Source organism: Colletotrichum godetiae (genome assembly GCF_030913485.1).
Source record: "Colletotrichum godetiae strain CBS 193.32 chromosome Unknown BDP55scaffold_10, whole genome shotgun sequence".
Lineage (NCBI taxonomy): Eukaryota > Fungi > Ascomycota > Sordariomycetes > Glomerellales > Glomerellaceae > Colletotrichum > Colletotrichum godetiae.
In genome coordinates this window covers 880,928-902,833 of record NW_026851258.1, presented here as the reverse complement: position 1 = coordinate 902,833, position 21,906 = coordinate 880,928, and the positions used below count along the sequence as shown (strand labels likewise).

Genomic DNA, 21,906 nt, shown 5'->3' with positions numbered 1-21,906 from the left:
TGCGAAGGTAGCACACGCTTGTGCCCAGGTGTCGCTCATTCAATCTCAACTTGGGTATGTGTACACAGTTAGTGTAGCGAGCTCTGGGGTCATTGAACGAATGCATTCAAATCCAACCTTACGCCGGAATACTTTGTAGAAAGAGACCTACTAGTGCAATTGATTAAGTACTAAGTAAGTCAGTAGTCATTAGCTGTAGGGTATGCGATATTTTGACTGCTTTCACTGCTCTGCATACAGATTTGCCACCTTAACAAGCAGCTGTGAGCCTTTTCATTTTCGGGGCGAGACTGGAGTCAGTTTTGGAAGTCGTCCCATCGATTGGCTCAGCTTATCACTTCCCTTCCCAATACGCACAGATATTCTGCACATTCAAAGCCTATCAGTCAACTTCATGGCAAGTTCTCACCATCTTTTGCGCATGAATTTTGCAATTTTCTCTGTTGTGAAATCAATTTCCGCGCACAATAAAACTTATCCAGTCTCTTAGGACTTCTGAGCTAATGAGCAATTGCAATCATCTCGTGGATCCTGATATTCCCGTACTTGACATAGCCACTGCAGCATAAACTAAGTATGGCTTCCAGGCTCCAAGATTATCGATCAGTTTCGATCCAAGATTTTGCTGGAATTCGAAAGACTGTTTTCGTCTCATTGCCTGTAATAGGTTCGGCGTAACGCAGCCCCGGGCTTCGAACCTTCTAGATACTCCTGACCAAGATCCAAAATGTCTCCTCGCCATGGCTTAACGCCTACCAGAATACTAGTTCCAAGCTGAAAAACGAAAGCAAATATTTGCTACCATCAACATGCTTCTATGTTTACGTGTCATCTCAAATACAGCGGTCTGAAGTCTCCCACATCACTTCTCAAGTCTCCTTAATATTCTCAACTTCCCAAACCGCGCCCTTGCATTGCGGCTCCCTGAACCGGCCTGTTTCGCCGGCTGAACAATGATATAAGAAGCCGTATCCGTTGCAGGCAACTAGGACTGTTGAATCGACATTTCCAGCGCGTAGAACAAGCTGGCTTTGCTTGTGGACCACGGAAGTCCCAGAGTCGCCGCAAAAATAGACGTTGTTTGCATTGAGGTTACAGTTCGAAACTCGCTTGTATCCATTGACTTTGCCGTTGAAAGTCCCTTCGCCACAGCCTGCGAGAGCTTGACCCGACAGCAGGGCTACGGCCAAGGTAGAGAGGGTAAACAGTTGCATTGGGACTGCCTTTGGTTGAACTTGGCGATCTTTGTTTTTTTTTCAAGTGTATGATTGGTTGGGAATGAGGTACAGGTTGCTTGCTGATAGAGAGTTGCAGTGTCGCTTGGTGTTCGTGGTAGGGTTTGACTTCCTTCATATGGACCAGCTCATACATTTATTCTCAACTCTCTACAACCTCTACAGCACGCATAGCCGTACTTGCCGAGATTGTCGGCCAAATCTAACCCAGCAGAGAATCTCATTGCTTTAAAGTGAGCGGTACGAGGAATTCGAAATTGCTCCATAAAGCAGGGTGAACTCTCCTTGATTATTGTGGGGTTCTAAAAGTTCTGTTAGAAGCTCTCACCGTCATCTCACGTACCCAACCTTAATACACTGACTGTGTGGTCGGCTCAGGTAAGCAGCGTACTTCGCCGGCTTGAATGCGAGTATGGGGAGAGGCTTCGGAACAACCCAGTCCCGTGAAGGTTTGTAATTTTATTATTTGCAAAGTGCTCCGGTCAACGATTAATTTGAATAATAATTTCGATTGTGGGAGATGAAAAGTCAAATGCGTACCCACACCATCCGTGCGGTTTGATCCCGCTAAGGTGAGACGGACTGAATAAAAGGCGAGTAATTAAGAAGACAACATGAGAGTAATAGTGTCTGTTCTAGTGCGAAATCGCGCAACAATTCTTGCAAGGTGTTAAGTCCTCTTCCGTGGCAGCTCACTCATGTTTGCGACCGAAGTTGGGCAAGAAAGACCAGGTGAACAACAAAAATGCGAGTGCCCCGAGCAGTATTGGAGATAAGACTTGCACGCCATGGCGCTGAGCTTGAGCTCCAATGACAAAGGGCAGAATCGCCGCGCCACTGCCTCCAAAAGCAATGGCAAATCCGATAGCACTGATGTGTAAGTGCCTCGGTAACAACTTCGTGATGGCAACCATCATGGTGGGGAACAAGGGTCCAAGGAAGAATCCCTGGAGCGATACGGTGATTGCGGAGACAAAGAATTCGGGAATAAGCCAGAATAAGAGCTGTAAACACACGGTGGCGCCGAGGTATATCTGTTAAGGTTTTCAAGTGGTTAGTCGATTGACTCATCTACGCCAGATTTGAATGTGGCTGAGGTTGAGTTGCTGAACACACCATGACAGCGAGGTTCTCGCCTACTCGAGGTGTCACAAGACCCAAGGCAACACGACCCAGAGCTAATCCGGCCCAGAAACCAGTAGCCGTCATACCACTGGCAAATTCCTCTCCATGACGAACCTGCAACATGAATGTGACGATCCAACCGCCGAGAGACACTTCCAGTCCGACGTAACCTAGGGCGAATATTGCGCAGAGCCAAGTTACCCGAGCCGAAGGCGGTTTAAACAGAGTTTCATGTACAACTGACTCTCTTGGCTCTAGCCCCTTGGGATTGTCTTCTCGGTATGCTCTTCCAGTAGCGGACCAAAATGCCGAGGGGGTCAGAACAAGCTCTACTATAGCTAAGCCAGCCTTGATACAGAATAATTGTGTTAGTGAGAACTCAAAGACTTAGGTGACTGGGATGTAGCTCTCACCATAAAGTAGTAGAACGTGTGCCAAGGTAGTTGAGGTTTGCTGATCATTACGGTCGCCGTCATGGGTCCCAGGACAGCCCCAACGCCGTAGCAAGCATGCATTAGACTAATGACATGGCTGGAGTCCGCCAAACTCCCGACCCACGAGTTCCAGGCAGCATCGCCAATGCCGTTGCCCAAACCAGCCAGCATGTAGATGAATACTAGTGCTGGGTATGGAGGGTGCAGCGAGATGGCGATGTATGATGCTAGGTGGCAGACGGAACAGATCATTGCTATGCCTCTTTGTCCGACGCTTTCATGCAGGCTGTTGTTTAGGATGGCAGAAAGTGTGTGACCGATGAAAGGCGCGAGGAAGATTAGAGATGTAAAGGAGTAGGGTAAGTCATAGTATTTTCCCAGCTTCACATAACCATATGGTCAGATGTTATCATAACTTTGATCCTTGGGCAACGCTTACATGAGGTATGATTGCCTAAAGCGATTCAACATCAAGTTCAGGTTAGTTGTGAGGCTCACCACGTTTCACCGGTTCGTACGACAACTTACGCCATATGAAGCGTCATTTGCGCCCATGACCAACAGACTCCAGAAGACAGCTAAGGTGCGAAGTATATTCGAACGCGAGCTGTTCCATCTCTGTAAGGCTACAATTGCATCGTTGGGCGGGGAAGAGGTTCCGACACGCTCATGGCAGCTGAGTTCTAACGAACGACTGGATCCAGCAGAATACCCGGTGTATGAATAGAGCTGAACTACTTCACCGGATATTGGACTGTGCTCTCTCTCAATATCTGGGAGAGGAAACTGTCGTAATTCGATGCGTTGGACTTGGTTACTCGGCGCCATGTGGTGAAACTGTGGCTTTGAAACCCGGAGATCTATGCCTCAGTGTGCGAAGTGGAAGCTTTTCAACGGTGATGGATCGCAGATGTGTTGTAAGAAGGCTCAATTCAAAAAAGGCACAGAAATTTCAGAATAAGAAGAGGTCATCTGTTATTGTCAGTCTCTTCCTGGCAGATGTGATGAGAAATGAGTGGTCCCTTCTGTCGGGGTTCCCAGAGCAGTAAGTGCGGCTGCCAGGCATAGGGTGACAAGGGTCCCCACGCTCAAATTCACACAACTTACAAGTACTTACATGAACTATATGAACTGATCGTTCTGTACTCAACCCTGTCGTAATGATTGGTATAAGAATAGGCGGGCGAGAGTACCTGTGAGTGCTCGAAGAATTTGTAATCCTCTTGAGCCTCTATATTGTCGATCACCATGACTATTCAATGGGCTTGGGCGGTGACTCATACTAATCTCTTGTGCCAGCTCTCAAACAAACGAAAGTCTTGTTTCCCAGACACTCTAGCACGGGTCTAGTTGTACTTCTTCATACTAATTCATGGTTCAAACTCGACCTACTTGGTATGTCCACGTGCATCTTCTTAGCGGATCGAACGCCGAGCTCGGTAAACTGTGGATCGAGGAGGATTCTATGGGTCCTGCAGTCAGGGACCGCTTCCCGAATCAGGAAGTACTCCCCACTGCACTTAAACTCGACTAATACTTAGGCGGCCAGGACATGTGCTTCCTGTCTGATGCAATGGATTGTCTTCTTCACATTTTGGGGCAGAGGATAATGCACTTCATGTAGCACCAAAACAGTACGAGCTACGTCGTCCACTCGCGGTCTCGTGGTAACGATTCTCAAAATTTGTGAAACTTCATGACTTTATGGCTTGAGGTCTATGTCTCATATCCCATCAAAAATTGCTGAGTAGATAAAGATTTGGTAAAGTTATTCAGAATTTTGTCGTGTACGTGAGCACCATAAACAGGTGGCACGTCCAATCCGCTGAGCGGTGTCACGTCACCATCGATATCGGGGCCCAGTGACCGAATGAACTTGTTGTTTGCATCAATCGGCATCTGAGGCGATGTAAAGAGCACGACTGGCAGTGACGCGCGGTACTGAGAACTGTCAGGAAACGTTTGAATACTCATACAGCACTTCATACTTACTTTGTGTGCAAATGGACTATTGTCTGATTCTTGGACGGTGATTTCGATGGAAAGAAGATGAGTCATGCTGATATCGTGGGCCTCCATATCAGGAGAACAGTCTTTTGGCTCGGAAGGAAGGGGAAGACTCTGCGTTATCTTATAAAATCTTTGCTCCAAATTCTCATAGTTGTTTACGGGTGTCTCCCACTCGGCAACGTCTCTGTCGCCGACGAAGGATGTAAGTTGACTTTTACCAGCCTTAACTTTGTGCGACTCTAGAAGCTGACATTTCGCCTGTGAGATTCTTGTCCCTGCTTTCAGCGGCGCGAAACGCATCTCGAGAGGAATAGCTGTGCCCAGGGCGATGGCGCGATGGCCGACAGATATTGAGTAGCGTAGTTTCTCACTCCATGTGCCTTCCACCGTCACCGGGTCCATCAGCTCGAATGCTGAACTAGGCAGCGTTCTGTTGATTTGTATGGTCTTGTATGTCTGAGGCGTCGATGAAGAAGTATTACTTCGGATTGTCGTGGCCGTTAGCTGATAAGTGATGCTGCACCGGCTACACCCCTGAAAGGTTTCCGGCGTGTCCCCGGGTATCGAGAGTTCGAATAGCCACTCGTGAGTAGTGGTGTTGGGGTAACTAGAGTGGAAGTCCGTTTGACTCTGATCGGTAAGGAAAGGAGGCCATTCATAGTCGAAAACACGGACCGTGCTTGAGCATTCGCTCGTTTTGGATCTTGTGTCATGGTCCCTGTAGAAACCTTCAGCATCATGCGGTCTATGAACGCTGCCTTGATTCAAATTGCACTGACCTGCGACGTGAGAAGCCGTCTAGACGTAGCCGCACACCAACTGCGAGCTGTTCTGAAGGTAGACGAAGGCTGAGAACTCCCTGGAGGGGCTGCTCGTTTGCTTCATCCGCTGTCCCTCTCAAGAACACATAATCTCGATCCATCCTAATGCTCAGCGAAAATGATCAGCCAAAGAACTCGAGCTGGCCGGAACCCTACTCAAGAGCAACTTCGCTTACAAGATTTTGAGACACGCATCTTTGCTCTCTACGCCAGTTAGTCGTGAGAAGAATGAAAGCATGGGAACTGTTGCTAACTTCTGGTTCGCAGTGTTGAAATCATTAAGGAGTGTAAAAACTTCGTCTTCATTGCTCTGCGATGAGAGTAGAAGTAAGGTGATGGAAACCCCAGCCCGCAAGGTTTGACTCGTGAGTCGCGTCATGCTGTTCTATGTCGATATGGGCAAAATTACATTGGCATGCTGTCCGTCAGGGATGGGCGGGATTGTTTTCCGTCGGAAGCTAGCCTAATCCAACTTCTTCAGCCTCAAGGCAACAGTGAGTACCTAGGTAGGTAATCCGCACAGATACTTGACCCCTTTCAGCGAGGATTTTGCCCTGCGAGGCACGGCCTAGGATGTGGTTTTCTTCAAGGAATTAGAGAGAGGGCGTTAAGGTGGCACGATGGCAGCATCTGATAATCCCTGTACAGAACAATTGCGACCGATTCCCAAAGAGGCAATAGAACCCACCGGCAAGCTAAGGATCTGAGTAACCTTAGGTCCCAAGCTTCGCATGCTCAATGATTCTGAGAGCATCGTGCCGTGGATGAATAAGCTCAAGGGGAAGTGAGACGGAATATAGTTCCCGCCAGTTTCCATTGAGTAACCAGGTCGACACAAATAGTCTTTTGCTGGACATGCGCACCATCACGGCCTCGTTGTGGTTCTCGTCTTGAGAATGGCAAACAAGTGGAGCTGAGGCGGAGGTAGCGGAGTTGTCCACGTGCCGAGTCAGCATTCTATCGACCGGCCTTGCCCCGTTCGGATGCTCGCAGCCGGTTGATCCTCGGAAGATCACGATGCTGACTAGCTTCAGAGCTTTTGGTGTTTGTGTAAGTCTGGACGGAAAATTGTTTCCCTTGACAAATCATGCCATATGACTAACCGCTGCTTGGCTGAGCTGGTTGGTCTGATATGCCGGCACATCAACTACGACGATCACGTCCCTCATTGGCGTTGGGACTAAACATCTCGGGAGCTCGGCTAACAATTTCTAGCTCTCACCTAGTGAGACAATCGGGGTTAGCTGCATTTCGACGTCACATGGCGTGACATTGTTCCCCCTCAGCTACCTGAGAAAATGGGCAAGAAATCTGCGCCCGGTGGGAAAACATCTCCCTTCGTGTCTGTTTGTTGGGTCATCGCTGTATTGATGATATTGTGCTTCTACTTCTACCAATAGCCATTGCGTTCTTTGAATGCATAGCATACCACGACCGCACGCTGAAGCCGACAATACTCACTCAAGCCATTTGCTGTTCTTATCATTGACATGAATTATTTCGAGTGATTGCTCCTAGCCGTTATCGTCGCATCATTGACCCCAACGACACCATTCCTCATCAGGCCAACCCGACCCTCCAGTCGTTTAACTAAGCTGTGTTCTCCCTCACCACCATAATTACCGCCTTGATAAGACAACGCTCGATCCCATGGCATCGACTTCACTCTTGTCTGCGTCTGTCATCACCAATATGGCCGCCCTTCCAGCGTACGGAAACTATCACCACGTTCAGCTGGCGGGGGTTTTTGACTCTGCCCTTGATCAGAGGCTGGGCCGTCACCTCGCGCCCACGCCGGCCCATCTCACCCGCGTAGTTTATGTTCCAAGCCATAAAGACACCTCTGCTCACTTGCCCCTCTACGATTATAACGAAAACTACGACAAGGCTGTTAAGAAGGAGCCTATCGGCAGCAGCAAGTATAAGCTTGGTCTGGCCATGATGAAGCGACCATCGGGAGACGGAACTGACGCGCAAGTTCGCTATCTGGTCAACTTCCAAAAGGGCCTTGAGAGTACTGCTGCGACAGTGGAGAGAAGAGTGCCCAGCCATAATGGTGATATTGTCAGCTTGTAAGTCTCTCCCAAACCTATCCCTTGCTCACACATTAGGAGGACCCGGTTACTAATACTTTAGAAAGGCACCTGCCTCTCGAGGACACTGGCAGTTTTCGCGTTGCGCCACACAGCATGGACCAAGACTTGGAGCTGGCAGTGGCCAGCTCATTCCCCGTCCCAGATACCAAGATGCACGCAGCCGCCAACCCCGTGCGACACCCATGGTTCACCATTTCGCAAACTTCGCGAGACGGAAGCATTACTGTTCCCTCGAATCTGGAATGGCGAGCGCGCCCAACTGAAGATGGGCCTCTGCGATACACTTTGGTCGACACTGACGCGGAGTTGAGCGGCGGGGAGCCGGCAGTCCATGCTATCTACCATCACGTCGGCATCGGTTTCGCGCTGCCCAACGATTACAGCGAGGGCATCCTGTTACTTTCGGAAGATCTCAATGGAGAGGCGGAGGCGCTGGCGATTTCTACCTTGCTCGGCGTCCTCCGGCAGACCCGGTCGATCAACCAGCCTTCTCCTAGGCCAAGGAAGAAGTCGTTGGTCAAGCGAGTCTTGGGCAAGATTTGAGAACAGAACATACTTCGCTCTGTTTGGGAAACGAATCTGAGTGATCTAGCCTGGATGAGCACCACTCGAGTACATGCACGGCGTGGAAAATGACGGAGGGATTTGAGCGGTAGATACCCAGGGAATTTGTACTGTCTTTCCAGTTTTTTTGAGTTGACTTCAATACGATAAATTACATTTCGAGCAACTCGGCTCCTCAGATGCTGTGTGGCTTAGTATCCCACCGGGTATTGCCAGGCGTCTGTACACGAAGTACCCACGTTCCAATGCCTTTCGCGCTTTTTTCTTCAAATCTGCTCCCTTGGTATTCCAAGTTCGTGTCCATGTGATATAATCAAAGTACAGTCGGTTTAAAACGTTCATTTTAGCCGGAGTTGCTGCGGACTGGCGCACTTCAAAACCTGATGGATGGAACTTCGGTATGTGGCTACGTGTATCTCCGACACACTACGAAGTACAAGTGCATGTGTCCCATGTCATTAAGCCCCAACAGACTTACTGTTAATCTGCACATCAGACAACTTAGGCTTGTAAGAAAAGAACGATGAGGATGCCCAGAAAGCCTTTCCTGCGCACTTGGTATGTCTAAGCACTTGTAAGTACTAAGTATGCATGTGCCCAGCATCGGTGGTGGACAAGTTGGGAGTATGCCTTGTCTTGGCATAGTCACAACTTGAAGGTGCTTTTTCCGCCCCTGACTCATTTTGCCGGACCTTAACCGCATTTGGTGGGTAGAAACCGCCTAATACAAATTATAGGACAGCTCTGGACTCCCGAGTCGCCGGCTAGCCGGACCTGCATCGCCGTAATAGTTCCACAAGCCGTATCTACGCTATTTGTTGGAAAGTATTCCCACGACTATGTCTGCGCTATCTTTAAGAACCCACCAGGGTCAGTTGGCTGTCTAGGTATTCTATGTAAGGTATCAATAGATATATCTTTCATCACTATACTTCTTACGATAAAGTCAAGCCAGTCAACTTCCCCAAATCCATCCCCTACACACAGCAAACCACGCATCCTGCTATAAATCACACGACATCATGCAACCCAATAAAGCGTTACCCGTTCGCTTGATCACACTCAACATCCGCTACGCCATCAAAAAGACCCTCGTGCCAAACGAAGGGCCGTGGGAGGTTCGCTGCCCGAGAGTAACGTCTCAGCTGAGATTTCATACAGCAGGCCTACCGAATGCCTTCATCTGCATTCAAGAAGTGCAGAATCAACAACTTCACGATCTAGAAGCCGAATTAGGTCAACGGTGGGCCAGCATCGGCCGTGGCCGTGCTGACGGAGGATCCGATGGGGAATTCTCGCCGGTGTTCTATCGGACTGATCAGTGGACTGCAGAGCGAAGTGAGACCTACTGGCTCAGTCCCACACCGGAAAAGCCTTCCAACGCATGGGGCGCGACTATCAACCGAATTGTCACGGTTGGCCTTTTCAAGCACAAGATTTCCGACACCAGAATCGTTGTGATGAGCACCCACCTCGATCACAAGAGTCAGGAAGCCAGGCGGGAGAGCGCCAAGTTACTTCTCAAGATTGCTGAAGAGTGGCGGAAAGATACATCAGAAGGCCGTGGGCAGGATGTACCGGTGTTTCTAGGCGGAGATTTCAACAGCGGGCCAAGAGACGAGCCGCACGAGATTCTGACAGCTCGACCGGGCGGCATGAGAGATATATCGGACTTGGTGCCATCTCGGGATCATTACGGCAACAAGATTACTTACACGACCTTTGGAGAGGCTGACCCGACCACGATCGACTATCTCTTTGTGTTGAATCCCGAACGCATACGGTTTTGCAACTTTGCTGTTCTGTCAAACCGCTTCGATGACGGTATCTACTACTCAGACCATCGACCAGTCGTTGCTGACATGGAGCTGGTAGTCACGGCGACGTCTTGAGTGGCCCTGTTGCTTAGCCCTTTGGTGTTCTATATTGCTCAAGTCTCATATCGTCACACCGCAAAAGACCAGGAAATGAAAAAGCTAGTTCACTGTTTCAACTCTTTTTCAAAGACATTGTGAAGTCCGACTAAGTCTGAGTAAGGTTGTTTTTTACTCTCCACGGAATAGAGTTGAAACATTCGCATCAGAAATCCGCGACTACACATGTAAACCTCAATTTCCTGCATGTCAAAACCAAAACCCCGGTCTCCAATTGGTAATCCGTCACATGTGAGTCGAAGTTTGTACAAGGGTACTTGTTTTGTGAGGGGTCATGGCGAACCATAGAGCAATTCGAGCCTATGTCCGTTATTCCTGTGAGATGCAAGTTTTGAACCGGCATCGACTTAGAGAAGAACTGGAGACTCGAATGTATGTACCAAGGTTTTCCCTTTGATAGGATAGCGAGCGCTAGGCAATGCTAACTTTTGTTGCTTTGAGATGTAGAACAGGTTACATGGTTGCTGATATCAGTTTGATTTTAAGTTACTCTAGCTTCGTACTATCTTCGTGAAACTTGAGCTGGTTCAAACGTTACAATGACTTCTAGTCCGCAAAGCAAAATGATCGCAAGACAACTTGAAAAGCGGTGGATGATTGTGACAAAGTCACAATATTTTGGTTCTTTCTATGCTCTATTTGAATCTTCAGAAAGGCAATCCTCGTCCATCGACCCCTTTAGCACATTGGACGAGCGGAGTCAACTTTCATCTTGGGCAAAAGCCCAAGCTCTTCCAGTTCCTGGAACGTCTCAAAGATGCTCTCAGTCGTGTCAACGAATCCAGTCCACCCAAGACGTCTGGCCTTGTTCAAACACGGGCTCCCAGCCCGAAGGTACGCATACTCGGACATGGAGAAAGTTTCGGGGTCCGCGAACGGATCATTCGTAATCTTGCCTCCAGACTCCTTCATGATCTCGCGCCAAGCAATGGCATTCTTCTCATCCTTGGCCCAGTCGCTGAGAGTGAACCGCGTCTTGGAAGAGAAAGGCGGGCCGTAGCCGAGGGGTGTCTTCTTGCCCGACTTGCCATGGATCTTGGTCTCGACACTAGACTCGTCGTCCGGCGGGGGAACTACCTTTTCGACACCGAACCAGCGGGCCAGCTCAGGGAAAAATCGCTCCCACACAAGCGGACCTCCGTCTTGCGCGTTGAAGCTCTCGTTGGCGCTGTCTTCGTTGAGAACTGCCCACTCGCTGAGGTAGCCACTCATCCGTGCCGAACCATGGTAGCTCTCAAACTGCCACGATTCCCAATCTCCTCCGAAAGCGAGAGGCTCGCCCTTCCGAGCTTGCACTGCAGCGTAGATGCCGAATAGGTAGAGCATGTTCATGCCCGCCTGCGACGAGGTTCCGATCACGGCACAAGGCATGACAATGTTCCACGCCGTGCCGTGCCTCTTGCAAAAGGCTCTGAGCAAGTCCTCCTGAGGGTAGTAGAAGTTAGGCTGCAGGTGTCTGGGCTGCGGATCGGACTCGAGGAGGGGGAAGCGCCCGCGGCCGATATGCACGCCATGGCTTTTGCCGCCAGTCTGAAGAAGGAAGCGAGTAGGCTTGACGTCTGCCAACTCCAATGCCTCGAGGAAGTTCTTCAGTAGGGCGACATTGCTCTCAACAAGACCATCAACATCAGACCAGTCCTTGTGAATGTAAGAGTAGTAGAAGACGTGATCCGCTCGAACGCCAGCCTGTTTCATGCTCTCCGCAATAGAGGCAGGCTCATCGAGGAAGTCACAAGTGACGATCTCGATTCTGGAACGGGCATCGGCTGACAAGAGAGCCATCATCTCTTCCGGAGGAGGACGACGGGAGAGACAGAAGATGGTCTTCCAGCGCTTGGGGCTGTCAAGAAGAGCCCTCATCGTGTTGAAGCCAGAGATGCCATTGGCACCGGTGATGATGGCAGTGAGGCTTTCAACCGACTCATCGAAAGTCGGCAGGTTACGGTAAATGCCGATTTGACGAAGACCAGAAGTGGAGGAACTCATGATGGGCAAAAGACTTGTGGCTTGTTTCTTTAGTTGATACAAGAAGTAGATGGTGAAGTGTGTCGAACCAAGATTGAAGAGGGAGGTCTTTCTCTTCCTTAAGTACGTGGAAGCACTGGATGCCTTCTGTTCTACATGACTCCCCTCTGCCAGATTCATCTCTATCTGTTCTCAAAATTTTTGTTATCTTCACCAGGTGTATCAGGCTTCAGCATTGACACCGTGCGTCATGATGTTGACGATTCCAAGGGGCTCTCATATCCTCGGCGGCTTTCCGTCATAGACTCTGGAAATATGCACGCCGTCACAGTGTGAAAAACTTCCGGATCGGACCCGGCCTCACATAATCGGACTTGAGACGAGATTGACCGAAGTGGACCACGTTGGACGCGGCCATAAAAGGTCCACAGATGTCCGTTTCGGGCCAGTTGTAGCGCGGTGAGAGTGCAATTTTGGCGCCGGGCCAAGCCTCGACACCATTCACGGCCCTCACAGTGCTATAGGACCATTTTGTGGGGCGGTCCCTTTTCCATCCAGTCTCTGCTTGTCTTTGAATGGAAATGTCTTACCGAGTTGCTTTTTCCTTACTCGGGACTACCGCGGGCTGCTAACCTGTCCCGAAGTCCGTCTTGTGTTTCGAGTCATCGGCCCATGTAGTGTAACAGCGAAAGGGCATTCGTCCTGATTCAGACCTGTAGGTGGCACTGAGCTCGTCTGATGCAGCAGAGGTTGGTTACATTCCGTATGAGCCGCCTCTTATTTGATCCTGCCGTGTTGATCTCCCGAGTTATCAGTTGTGATAGTTCTTAGATCCGATGTTAAACGGAGTTAAACATTATGTTGGCATTGTGAAGAGAAGAATGCATGGAAAGTAGCTACGGCAAACTATCGCTTGCGACCGGAACCTCCATTAACCCCTTCGCGTTCACGCAGCGCGGTCCTGTACACGCACACAGCGTTACTATCTCCGTTGCCGCGGCAAACCGGGCACTTCTGGCCATGGACGATAAACTGGTAGTGTAACCCAAACTTCAACTCGTTTGGTATGCGGGCATCCAGATGGGCCTGTGCCAACTCCTTGGACGCATCGCGCGGTCTCCAACCCCAGAGGCCTGTAATACGATGGATATGGGTGTCCACCGCAAATGCATCTCTGTTCAAGCAGATACTCATCAAGCAGAAAGCGCACTTTGGTCCAAGACCCCAGTAGCTAATCACCTCCTTGACAACATCTTCATCACTGGCGTTGAAGAGGTGCTGAAGGTCCCACTTCCCATGGCGATCCCTGATATCGTTGAGTAACTGCATGAGAATCTTGGCCTTGCGGTTCTGCATTCCACCAGGTCGCAGCGCATCCACCAGCTTCTCCATACCACCTTCCACAATTGCCTCGTAGTTGAATGTTGATCCATAGACAACCTTCATATTCTTCATTGCGCGCTTGGCATTGTTCCACCTGGTCGCCTGACTGAGGGCGGCTACGACCAGAGCATCCATCACATATGGGTACTCCTGAGCTGGGGCATCTGGATCGGCAAAGACTTCCCGAATCACATCACCATGAAGCTCTTCTAGGATGTCGTAGGCGACTTGACACTCATCTCGGGTTGGACGAACGAAGTCGGGGTATGGGGAAGACTTGGCATGTTGAGACCAGGCGGCAAACTTCTTCTCCGAGAGCTTTTGGGTCGACGGTGGTGAGCTGGTGCTGTGATCCTCGGCAGATCCTTTCTCTATACCGTTCGTCTTTTCACCCTTCTCATCTTTCCTGGATTTGGGGGCCTCCTTACTGCCTGTCTTTCTTGTCGTTGATGAGGGCTTTTGAGGCGCTTTGCGTTTGACCTTGACTTTCAATTCATTGGAAGTGTCATCAGGGTCGCTGTACTTCCTTTTAGACACAATGGAAGTGGCAGTGGCTGTCTTGGAACTTGATCGAGTGCGCATTTTTGTTGTTGCTGTTGTTGTTGTTGTGGTGGTGGTGGGAATGGATAGGGCTGCTATGGTTTTGGGATTGGTGTAGGAGAAAGCCCTCAACAAGACAGATCGAAACATACGATGTGATCATACCAGATGAACGCCTACACGCATCTGCGAGGTTGAAGACTAGAGAGAGTTATAAGTTCTACCAATGACCTACTCCCATGTCAGTTGAGGTCAGATCTTTGGCCGCCGCCTTTATGAATACTCACGGACAAATCTACAAATATTGATGTCCGACACAAAAGTTATCCCTCTCGGTGACGGCATTGGTGGTCCCTGTCGATCTAAGCGCATGTCCCCCAACCGTCCGATCGATCCACGCCACTTTGGGGCTAGTGGGAGATTCGTGCTCCCAATTCACTGAAGTCTGATACGGATACATCGTTTTGTGCCCCATAGGCTATTGCCATGGAAGTCGTCTAAAGAGCGAAAGGTGAAAACGCTAATTATCAAGCTAAACCTCAAAACATACCACTCTTCCCGAGTCTCTACAATTCCGAGCTACGCCTGATAGCAGAAGGACAAGGCCACTACCGACGCCCCAGGCCCATGTGGGTAATGGTTAGAAATACTGAAACGCTCATCAAAGTCCAATGGGAAGAAAATCCGAAAACATCCATCATTATACTCTGTTCTTGTCTGAGGCACCACCGACTTGTCTCGTCCACAAATCCTTGTATCTTGTCCCTTCCTCCAACAACTCCTCATGAGTACCACTTTCGACCACTCTACCCTCGTGAATGACCACAATCTTGTCCGAGTTGACAACCGTGGAGAGCCTGTATGCTATGACAAATGTTGTCCTGCCACTCTTCAAAGTCTCCAAAGCATGTTTTATATTCGCTTCGGTCATCGTGTCGACCGCACTCGTCGCTTCGTCGAGAATGAGGATAGGCGGGTCCTTTAAAAATACCCGTGCAATGGCTAGTCTTTGAATTTCACCACCAGATAGCTTGACCCCCTGCTCACCTACTTTGCTCTCGTATCCGTCGGCGAAACTAAGGATGCGGTCGTGGATCGCAGCGGCTCGGCACGCTTCGAACACGTCTTCATCTGTCGCAGATGGCCGTGCGTATCGCAAATTTTCCATGACTGAAGCGTTAAATAGCAAGGGGTCCTGCGGAACCACACCAAGCGCTACACGAAGCGAAGCGAGCGTGACGTCGCGAATGTCTTGGCCGTCAATGGCGATGCGACCGCTTGTTACGTCGTAGAATCGCAAAAGTAGTTTCACGATTGATGACTTTCCGGCACCCGTCTCTCCGACTAAGGCAATGGTTTTTCCTGGTGCTGCCGACACATCCAGCTGTTGAATGGTCTGTCTTCTCGGATCGTAGGCGAAACCGACATTCTCGAATGCGACGTGACCTTTCACAGGCGTAAGATCCCTGGCGTTCTCCTTCTCGATGATTGTGGACTTGGTTTGCAAGAGATTGAGAAGACGTTCGGCATCCACCAAGTCTGACATCAAGTACCGGTAATTATGTGAGAGGAACTTGAGAGGCCAGACCAGGTACTCCCAGTACGACAAGAGCAAGACAAAATCTCCAGGGGAGGCTCGGCCACGGGTAATCTCGTATAGCACCAGGCATGCCAGCACAAAGAATGTGGTTGGCACGGTCGCCTCAAGGAGAGCCTGGATGAAAGCATCGCCGACCCCATACCTACGGCTGGCGGCTAGTTGCGAGTCCACAGCCTGGCCAAAACGGCGCCTTTCAAAATTGAGCATGTTGAAATATGTGACGGTCTGCCATCCTTGAACAGCCTGATGCATGATGCGTGCTTCTTCACGTTCGGCTTTGCTCGAGGCCCTGCGATTCGAAAGATTCATGTTCGAAGTGACGACCTCCAAGGTTGTGAAGGCCACTGAAGCCACAAGCATGGCTAAAGACACGTAGGCGTTGAACTTCCAGTACAGGAACCAGAGCGCAATGAACATGTCTGCCACTGTCGGCAATATGTCGATTACTGCAGTCTCTAGCAAGTTGCTGAGCGCTTCGCCCTGCTCAATGGCCTTCATGACTTCTGCAGAGTCTCTCTCAGAGTGAAATTCCATGGGAAGGTTCATGACGTGGCTAAAAGCCGCATTGGTGATCTGTCTGTACGAGAATTGCTTGATAGGGATCTTCGCCAGCGCCTCGATCAGACCCAAGCCCGATTCGCCGCTGATAAGGCTCAGAACCAACCAGATGGCCAATGCACCGTATGGGGCTTCTTTTGCTAGGATCTTGTCGGTGACGATGCCGAGTTGACGAGGGATCAGGATGATCATCGCTCTCCCACCCGCTATGCATAAGATGCAGAGAACGATCGATAGTTGAACTTTTCTGTCGTTCCTGGGGATCAGAAGTGGGACGAAGATCTTGAAGTCTTTCAGGTATCCCAGCCATCCGCCGGTTTCCTCTAGTCTCTTGGCTCGTCGACGCTTGATACTGGCACTGTCGTCGTCGTCTTCATCTGTATCATCGTTTTCGGAATCATCACTGGCAATCTCGGTGTCGGTTTCGTCCCTGAAGCGTTCGGTTCCATAGTCGGCTGGTCCGTCTTGTGCATGTGATCCGAGAAATGGTTGAGATTCTTCGGAACATACTCCGGTACTGCCCACCTGAGTCCTACTCGTGGCCCAAGAAACCAAAATCAAGCTGAAAATGGCAAAGAGTCGAATCCCCTGGCAAACAAGGCAGACAAAATCAATGGTGGAAAAGGCTTTTCCGCGAGAATCCAGAACCAGTAGTGGAATCTCGAACAAGATAGTGGCGGTGCATGCGCCGAGCAAAACATGATGCACATTCCGATAAGCCACAAGCGCTGTCCAGGCGAGAGTTGCTAGTAAGATATGAATGATATGAGCTTGCTGCCTATTGAAAGCGTCAGGCTGAAGAGCTGCCGAAACCATCTCAGAGAGATATGTGACGATGATGATGAGTTTCACAAATCTGTTGAGTTTTGATTGGCGATGATTGTGATCCTTTGTTGATGTGTGTTTCCTCTTAGCTTGGCCCGAGTAAATTGAAGCCGACAGGCTGATGAGCACAGAGCTCAGGGCGCAGCTGTAGTGCAGAGCCTGCGAGGCTTGCGGATGCGGGACCATCGCGAAGGGTTTGATGGAGATGAAGATGAAACTGTTGTGAAAGTTCGCAACTATTTCTCTGTCTTAAGTACTTTACCTAAGTAATTACGAAAAATGTTTGATTGTAAGGTATTGCTTTAGGTTTTCCGGGGATAGCCGTGCTGCGCGAGAAACCCGACGCTATGACATCTTATCTTGTGTAACACTGCTGTAGACAGCATTGGTTCATTGTCGCATCGGTAGTGCTGATAATTTTCACCATGAACATTTACGATGTATCCCGAATGGGATTGTAAATTCAACTAAAGTGCCGTGGTCCAATCCACTTTTTTGGCCTTGAAACTCAGCCCCCCGGCCACGTCTGACTCATCCCGGCGGCTCTTTGTGATTCACTTTGCATCGTCGCACAACGGAACATTCGGGCACCGACACAATTAAAATGGATAACATTTTGAGCGCTCGTAAAGTGTGGGGGGGAAGCCTTTCAGACTCTGGGCCACAGAACCACTGAGGCCAAAACGAATTGCGAATACCGCGAGTTAGACCAAGAGAAAAGATGATATCAATTTGCGTGGTGGCTGAGGGGTAGCAATGAGCTCAATTGCAACGTCTAAATGACTCAAAGCAAGAGCTTCGCGATTTCTCGCGCAGATTGACGTAATTGGGCAGATTCTGAACAACAGTATGACTCTAGTCTAATGTGATGAAGGTAGTCTATGTACCCAGTCACGACGGAGTGGCAATATTGGATAGACTAATGTTATCCTTGTCGTTTGTTGAGTATCTCTCCTTTGAGGCGCCAGTATAGACTTTTCATTTATTGCCCAAAGAGATTCTAGCCAGCTGTTTCGTCGCAACGAAGACTGGCTCCGGATTCTTTGACTCCTCCACTTCAATCAAGGCCTTCCCCTTTTCTTGGCGCTCTATCCAGTGCTTCGCGCCACTGTACGTACAATTGTAGTCCATGAACTCGGCCGGATTCCTGTGGTCATTAGGAACAAATCCAAATGCTTCTTTTTGATTACTGACATTGTGATCTTGTTGTTGGCCTTATCTGTCGCGGGCTTTCCAGCCTGTCTGCTGTAGCCCTGGATGAGCGTAGCCCTCTCCCACCGACAGTCGAATACTCTCTGTTCAGGGAGTCAGCTCTTAGCCATTGGCATTTGAAATTCACACACGTACCTTCAACCTCTCTTGGATCTCGGCTGCTGTCGGCTTTCCCTTAATGTCTGAAAAGATGACCCCGAGAGCCTCCGCATCTTCGATAGCCTGGCTAGCCCCTTGTCCTTGCGTTGGAAGCATCGGGTGAGCAGCATCTCCAATGATGATTGCACGGTCCCGATACCAAGTGTCCAAGGGGTCCTAAACAACCGTCAGAACTGTCACTTGAGATAGCAGGATTCACTCCAGGCTCACCAGATCACGCAGCTGCCAGAGTCCGACTTCTGTGCAATTCTTAAAAACGGTCTTGGCCCACTTTGGAAACACGTCAAAGGTCTCTCTGAGCATATCTGGGTCACCTTTCGTGGTCCACGACTTCCCGTCGGCATTTTCTTGCATTTTATCTTCCTAAGTTAGCCACGGCTGTACTGCATTGATGGAAATATGACGCTTACCATCGGGGACGAGAGCTACAATGCTGTAGATGGACCCGTTCCTGGCGGGGCCCATGATGATCCTTCTATCATGTCCCATAATCATGGTGGTGAATGACTCCCGCGGGTCTATCACAGATGTAAAATCCTTGTCTTGTTCCAGCTCGGAGCTGTCAATCACGAGTCGATATGCTATTTAGGTCCAGGTTTTCATTAGCCTCGATATTATATGCAATCCTTCTTCCAATATGACAAGCTCGCGCTCACCAGACAGTCCAGTTGGTATTGCGGGGGCCTCCTTCCCGATAATTGATTGACGAAGAACACTCTTGCTATGATTACATCAGAGAATATTATCCTTCAGATTCGGGGTAGGAATCGCTCACATTCCATCAGCTCCAATGACGAGGTCTGCAGTAAGTACCTCCTCGGACTCGAGGGTCACAGTGCAAGCTTCTGGGTCGCATTCCCGAACTACACAGCCCGTTCGAAGTTCGACAGGAGTCACATTTTCTTCGCGTCGTGTTGCTGCATATTTCAGAGCATCATGTAGATCAATACTTTCTAGTTAGTCCGCTGATTGATGATTTTTTTGCCGTTAGCTCATACCGATGATAGATCATTCGCTCCTGTATCACATTCAGTTACTCGGATGGGGAAGTGACAAATCAGGGCAACCAGTAAGACACATACAGCTCCATAGCTCTTTTTCAAGTGAAATGGAATTTCGGCGTGCAGCTTTCCTTCTGTATTGAAGATGCGAAACTAAGGAGAATTATGCTGTCAGTCATGGTGCTGAGCGGATTTTCGGTCTTAAGCTCACAGCTTTGTCGGCCATGGACCCCGACTTGGTAAGTCTTTCTTCAAGACCCCATTGTTTCTCAACAATCCTGCAGACATCAGCTACTTGAAGAATTTCTCTTGGTTCAAAGATGTTTACTTACTTCGACGCATTGGGCTGAAGGCTGAAACTTTACATTAGGCTAGGTAACTTCTTGAGAAGAGGCTGCGCCTTAGTGATGCACGTAGCGGAAAATCTCACGATATTGTGGCACCGATCTCTCGGTTAAGGCGACTTTGTTCTAGCACAGTGATCTTCCGATTCGGTCCTCTTAACGCAATTGCCTAGATCAGTCAGGATGATTCAAGTTTCGCCTATTTCGATAGACACCTACCGCGGACAATCCTGCAATGCCTCCGCCAACAATGATGATGTTGAACAAGTCACTTTCGCCCGAAATAGACATCTTGGCAGTGACTACTAACGGCTTTGATACAAGAGGATGAGGGATGCCAATAGCAAGCAATTTTCAAGACTTTGGACCGGAATTGGGATCAAGTACTGCGATATTGTCGAAAGAGAGATGAGCCAGGGTCGGAAGCCAAGACCTTTCCTCGGACAAGGCCACGGGGCACATTAGTCCTTTTCCCTTGCCGAATGCCCAGCCGATAACTGAGCTCGTCCACTTTCCGACGTCTGTTTTGGACCTCCGACACTTGGATTATTGCAGCAGGCAACTCTGTCTGTGTTGGGATCCAGTTGGCCGACTTCAGTGAGCCGAACCGAGCGTGCGAACCGAACCGAGGTGCTCAATTCGCAATAGCAGGACCCAACCGGACCAAGCCCATCACATCCGGCTTACAACTTCGGAGGTCTTCACAGGGATGCAAAAAAATGGGGATCACATCAGTTAGATTGCAGATGTAGTGGCAAGATTGTTGGAAGTGGTGAAGGTCAAATAGACTTACAGCTTGCAAGTTGTGACAACAGTAAAAGATTCAATCGCTCCACTTCCATTCACGTCTTTTTGAAGTCGAACATCTCTCACAATGGCCACCACAACTGTTGCAATTACTGAGCAGCCCAGCGCTGCGATCAAGACTGTTGACGATAGCAGAATGAAGATGGATGGCCAGGACCCGTCTTACGGCGACTGGCGTGACGAGCTACTCAGAGATGGATATGCCGTTATCAAGGCCGCCATCCCCAGGGAGCGTGCTGATAGCTATGCGGACAAGATGTACGGTCTTCTGGAGTCATTGTAAGTACCCTTCGATCTCAGTTCCTTCGGCTGCACACAAGGCCCTGACCGCAAGCAGTGGCCTCGGCTATGATCGAAATGATTCATCAACCGTCCATCCAGACAAGCTGCCCATCATCAATGAAAAGGGTATGCTGATGGCTTATGGAGCCTGTCATGAAGACTTTGTCTGGGACATCCGCAGCGAGCCTGGAGTTGTCGGTTCCTTTGAAAAGATCTACGGCACTGAAGATCTCCTCGTCTCGTTCGACGTCATCAACTATGGCTTCGCGAATCGCGCAAACCTTCCTGAAAATAAACCATGGCCCCACCAAGATCAAGATCCCGAGAAGCCTGGATTCCGTTGTCTCCAAGGCCTGGTCAACCTCCACCCTTGCGGCCCCGACGATGGCGGCCTCATTGTGTGCAAGGGTTCCCACAACCTGAGTGCGCAGTTCCATGAAGACCTCAAGGAGGAGCCACGCATCCCAGCCTGGACCAAGGAGTGGTATGGCTTCACTGACCGCGGCATGGGATGGTTGAAGGAGCATGGTGGCGAGTGGATCAAGGTCTGCGCCGACCCTGGAGATCTTATCGTCTGGGACTCGCGCACTGCGCACTACAATGTTCCAGTCAAAGGAAAGATTGACCGTATGGCTGTGTATACTTGCTATATGCCTGTCACGGATGCGACTCAAGAAGATCTCGTGCGTAAGCAAGCCGCATATGAGTGTAAGTCATTGGTCTCAGTCAAACTTGACGAAGGTAGGCTAACAATGTGTTCTCTTACAGCTCGACTAGGCACAACCCACTGGCCCAACGCTCGTCACACGGGGTCTAACACCGCAACCCGGAATGGAAAGCCGGATCACATTGTTAGGGAAAGACCACTGAACGACAAGAAGTTGAGTGAGCGAGCTTTCAAACTTACAGGTATTCCTTACATCCGGCTATGATCCAGAGCCGGTAGTTAGTTGAACATTCGGGGAGGCGCCCTAAGAGCTAAGAGGCTGTATTCTTAGCTTAGTTACACGC

The 21,906-nt window shown here is 49.7% G+C and overlaps 10 protein-coding genes across 10 annotated transcripts; 3 read left to right on the top strand and 7 right to left on the bottom strand.

Annotated features, from left to right (window-relative positions):
* Positions 1–487: 487 nt before the first annotated feature.
* BDP55DRAFT_33943 (uncharacterized protein) lies at positions 488–1,695 on the bottom strand. The gene has a single exon (XM_060566906.1). The coding sequence runs from the start codon at positions 1,212–1,214 to the stop codon at positions 870–872; it is 345 nt and encodes a 114-aa protein (XP_060432629.1). The 5' UTR covers positions 1,215–1,695; the 3' UTR covers positions 488–869.
* A 232-nt stretch (positions 1,696–1,927) lies between these two features.
* On the bottom strand, positions 1,928–3,622 carry BDP55DRAFT_546935 (major facilitator superfamily domain-containing protein; the record flags this gene model as incomplete). Its single annotated transcript, XM_060568699.1, has 5 exons — positions 1,928–2,269; positions 2,352–2,708; positions 2,774–3,175; positions 3,234–3,248; positions 3,323–3,622. 5 exons carry the CDS (start codon positions 3,620–3,622, stop codon positions 1,928–1,930), a joined length of 1,416 nt encoding a protein of 471 aa, XP_060432628.1.
* A 554-nt stretch (positions 3,623–4,176) lies between these two features.
* Positions 4,177–5,902, bottom strand: BDP55DRAFT_655625 (uncharacterized protein). Its single transcript, XM_060574331.1, has 3 exons — positions 5,802–5,902; positions 5,584–5,727; positions 4,177–5,522 (listed from the first exon to the last, which is right to left on the bottom strand). The coding sequence occupies exons 1-3, from the start codon at positions 5,861–5,863 to the stop codon at positions 4,511–4,513; spliced, it is 1,218 nt and encodes a 405-aa protein (XP_060432627.1). The 5' UTR covers positions 5,864–5,902; the 3' UTR covers positions 4,177–4,510.
* A 1,415-nt stretch (positions 5,903–7,317) lies between these two features.
* Positions 7,318–8,264, top strand: BDP55DRAFT_547197 (uncharacterized protein; the record flags this gene model as incomplete). The annotated part of the gene is made up of 2 exons (XM_060568724.1): positions 7,318–7,697; positions 7,766–8,264. The coding sequence occupies 2 exons, from the start codon at positions 7,318–7,320 to the stop codon at positions 8,262–8,264; spliced, it is 879 nt and encodes a 292-aa protein (XP_060432626.1).
* Positions 8,265–9,087: 823 nt separating this feature from the next.
* BDP55DRAFT_655615 (Endonuclease/exonuclease/phosphatase) lies at positions 9,088–10,197 on the top strand. The gene has a single exon (XM_060574330.1). The coding sequence runs from the start codon at positions 9,308–9,310 to the stop codon at positions 10,175–10,177; it is 870 nt and encodes a 289-aa protein (XP_060432625.1). The 5' UTR covers positions 9,088–9,307; the 3' UTR covers positions 10,178–10,197.
* A 700-nt stretch (positions 10,198–10,897) lies between these two features.
* Positions 10,898–12,205, bottom strand: BDP55DRAFT_547097 (NAD dependent epimerase/dehydratase; the record flags this gene model as incomplete). The annotated part of the gene is made up of 1 exon (XM_060568719.1): positions 10,898–12,205. The coding sequence occupies one exon, from the start codon at positions 12,203–12,205 to the stop codon at positions 10,898–10,900; it is 1,308 nt and encodes a 435-aa protein (XP_060432624.1).
* Positions 12,206–12,672: 467 nt separating this feature from the next.
* Positions 12,673–14,338, bottom strand: BDP55DRAFT_655613 (DNA glycosylase). The gene has a single exon (XM_060574329.1). It carries the CDS (start codon positions 14,255–14,257, stop codon positions 13,091–13,093), a length of 1,167 nt encoding a protein of 388 aa, XP_060432623.1. The 5' UTR covers positions 14,258–14,338; the 3' UTR covers positions 12,673–13,090.
* A 20-nt stretch (positions 14,339–14,358) lies between these two features.
* On the bottom strand, positions 14,359–17,715 carry BDP55DRAFT_655611 (P-loop containing nucleoside triphosphate hydrolase protein). Its single transcript, XM_060574328.1, has one exon. The coding sequence runs from the start codon at positions 17,274–17,276 to the stop codon at positions 14,808–14,810; it is 2,469 nt and encodes an 822-aa protein (XP_060432622.1). The 5' UTR covers positions 17,277–17,715; the 3' UTR covers positions 14,359–14,807.
* A 35-nt stretch (positions 17,716–17,750) lies between these two features.
* BDP55DRAFT_702491 (uncharacterized protein) lies at positions 17,751–20,097 on the bottom strand (the record flags this gene model as incomplete). The annotated part of the gene is made up of 13 exons (XM_060577942.1): positions 17,751–18,237; positions 18,285–18,385; positions 18,438–18,617; positions 18,672–18,820; positions 18,872–19,042; positions 19,118–19,182; positions 19,237–19,410; positions 19,460–19,479; positions 19,544–19,615; positions 19,674–19,740; positions 19,795–19,815; positions 19,893–19,975; positions 20,026–20,097. The coding sequence occupies 13 exons, from the start codon at positions 20,095–20,097 to the stop codon at positions 18,069–18,071; spliced, it is 1,344 nt and encodes a 447-aa protein (XP_060432621.1). The 3' UTR covers positions 17,751–18,068.
* A 583-nt stretch (positions 20,098–20,680) lies between these two features.
* On the top strand, positions 20,681–21,827 carry BDP55DRAFT_546990 (phytanoyl-CoA dioxygenase; the record flags this gene model as incomplete). The annotated part of the gene is made up of 3 exons (XM_060568707.1): positions 20,681–20,892; positions 20,951–21,603; positions 21,664–21,827. The coding sequence occupies 3 exons, from the start codon at positions 20,681–20,683 to the stop codon at positions 21,825–21,827; spliced, it is 1,029 nt and encodes a 342-aa protein (XP_060432620.1).
* Positions 21,828–21,906: the final 79 nt, after the last annotated feature.

Excerpts from the sequence above, each read along its gene's own strand:
- BDP55DRAFT_33943 (XM_060566906.1), bottom strand. The coding sequence starts at position 1,214 with ATGCAACTGTTTACCCTCTCTACCTTGGCCGTAGCCCTGCTGTCGGGT.
- BDP55DRAFT_655625 (XM_060574331.1), bottom strand. The coding sequence starts at position 5,863 with ATGCTTTCATTCTTCTCACGACTAACTGGCGTAGAGAGCAAAGATGCG. Across the intron at positions 5,728-5,801 it reads GATGCGTGTCTCAAAATCTT|GATGGATCGAGATTATGTGT; the intron begins GTAAGCGAAGTT and ends GCTGAGCATTAG. Across the intron at positions 5,523-5,583 it reads GACGGCTTCTCACGTCGCAG|GGACCATGACACAAGATCCA; the intron begins GTCAGTGCAATT and ends AGGTTTCTACAG.
- BDP55DRAFT_655615 (XM_060574330.1), top strand. The coding sequence starts at position 9,308 with ATGCAACCCAATAAAGCGTTACCCGTTCGCTTGATCACACTCAACATC.
- BDP55DRAFT_655613 (XM_060574329.1), bottom strand. The coding sequence starts at position 14,257 with ATGTTTCGATCTGTCTTGTTGAGGGCTTTCTCCTACACCAATCCCAAA.
- BDP55DRAFT_655611 (XM_060574328.1), bottom strand. The coding sequence starts at position 17,276 with ATGGTCCCGCATCCGCAAGCCTCGCAGGCTCTGCACTACAGCTGCGCC.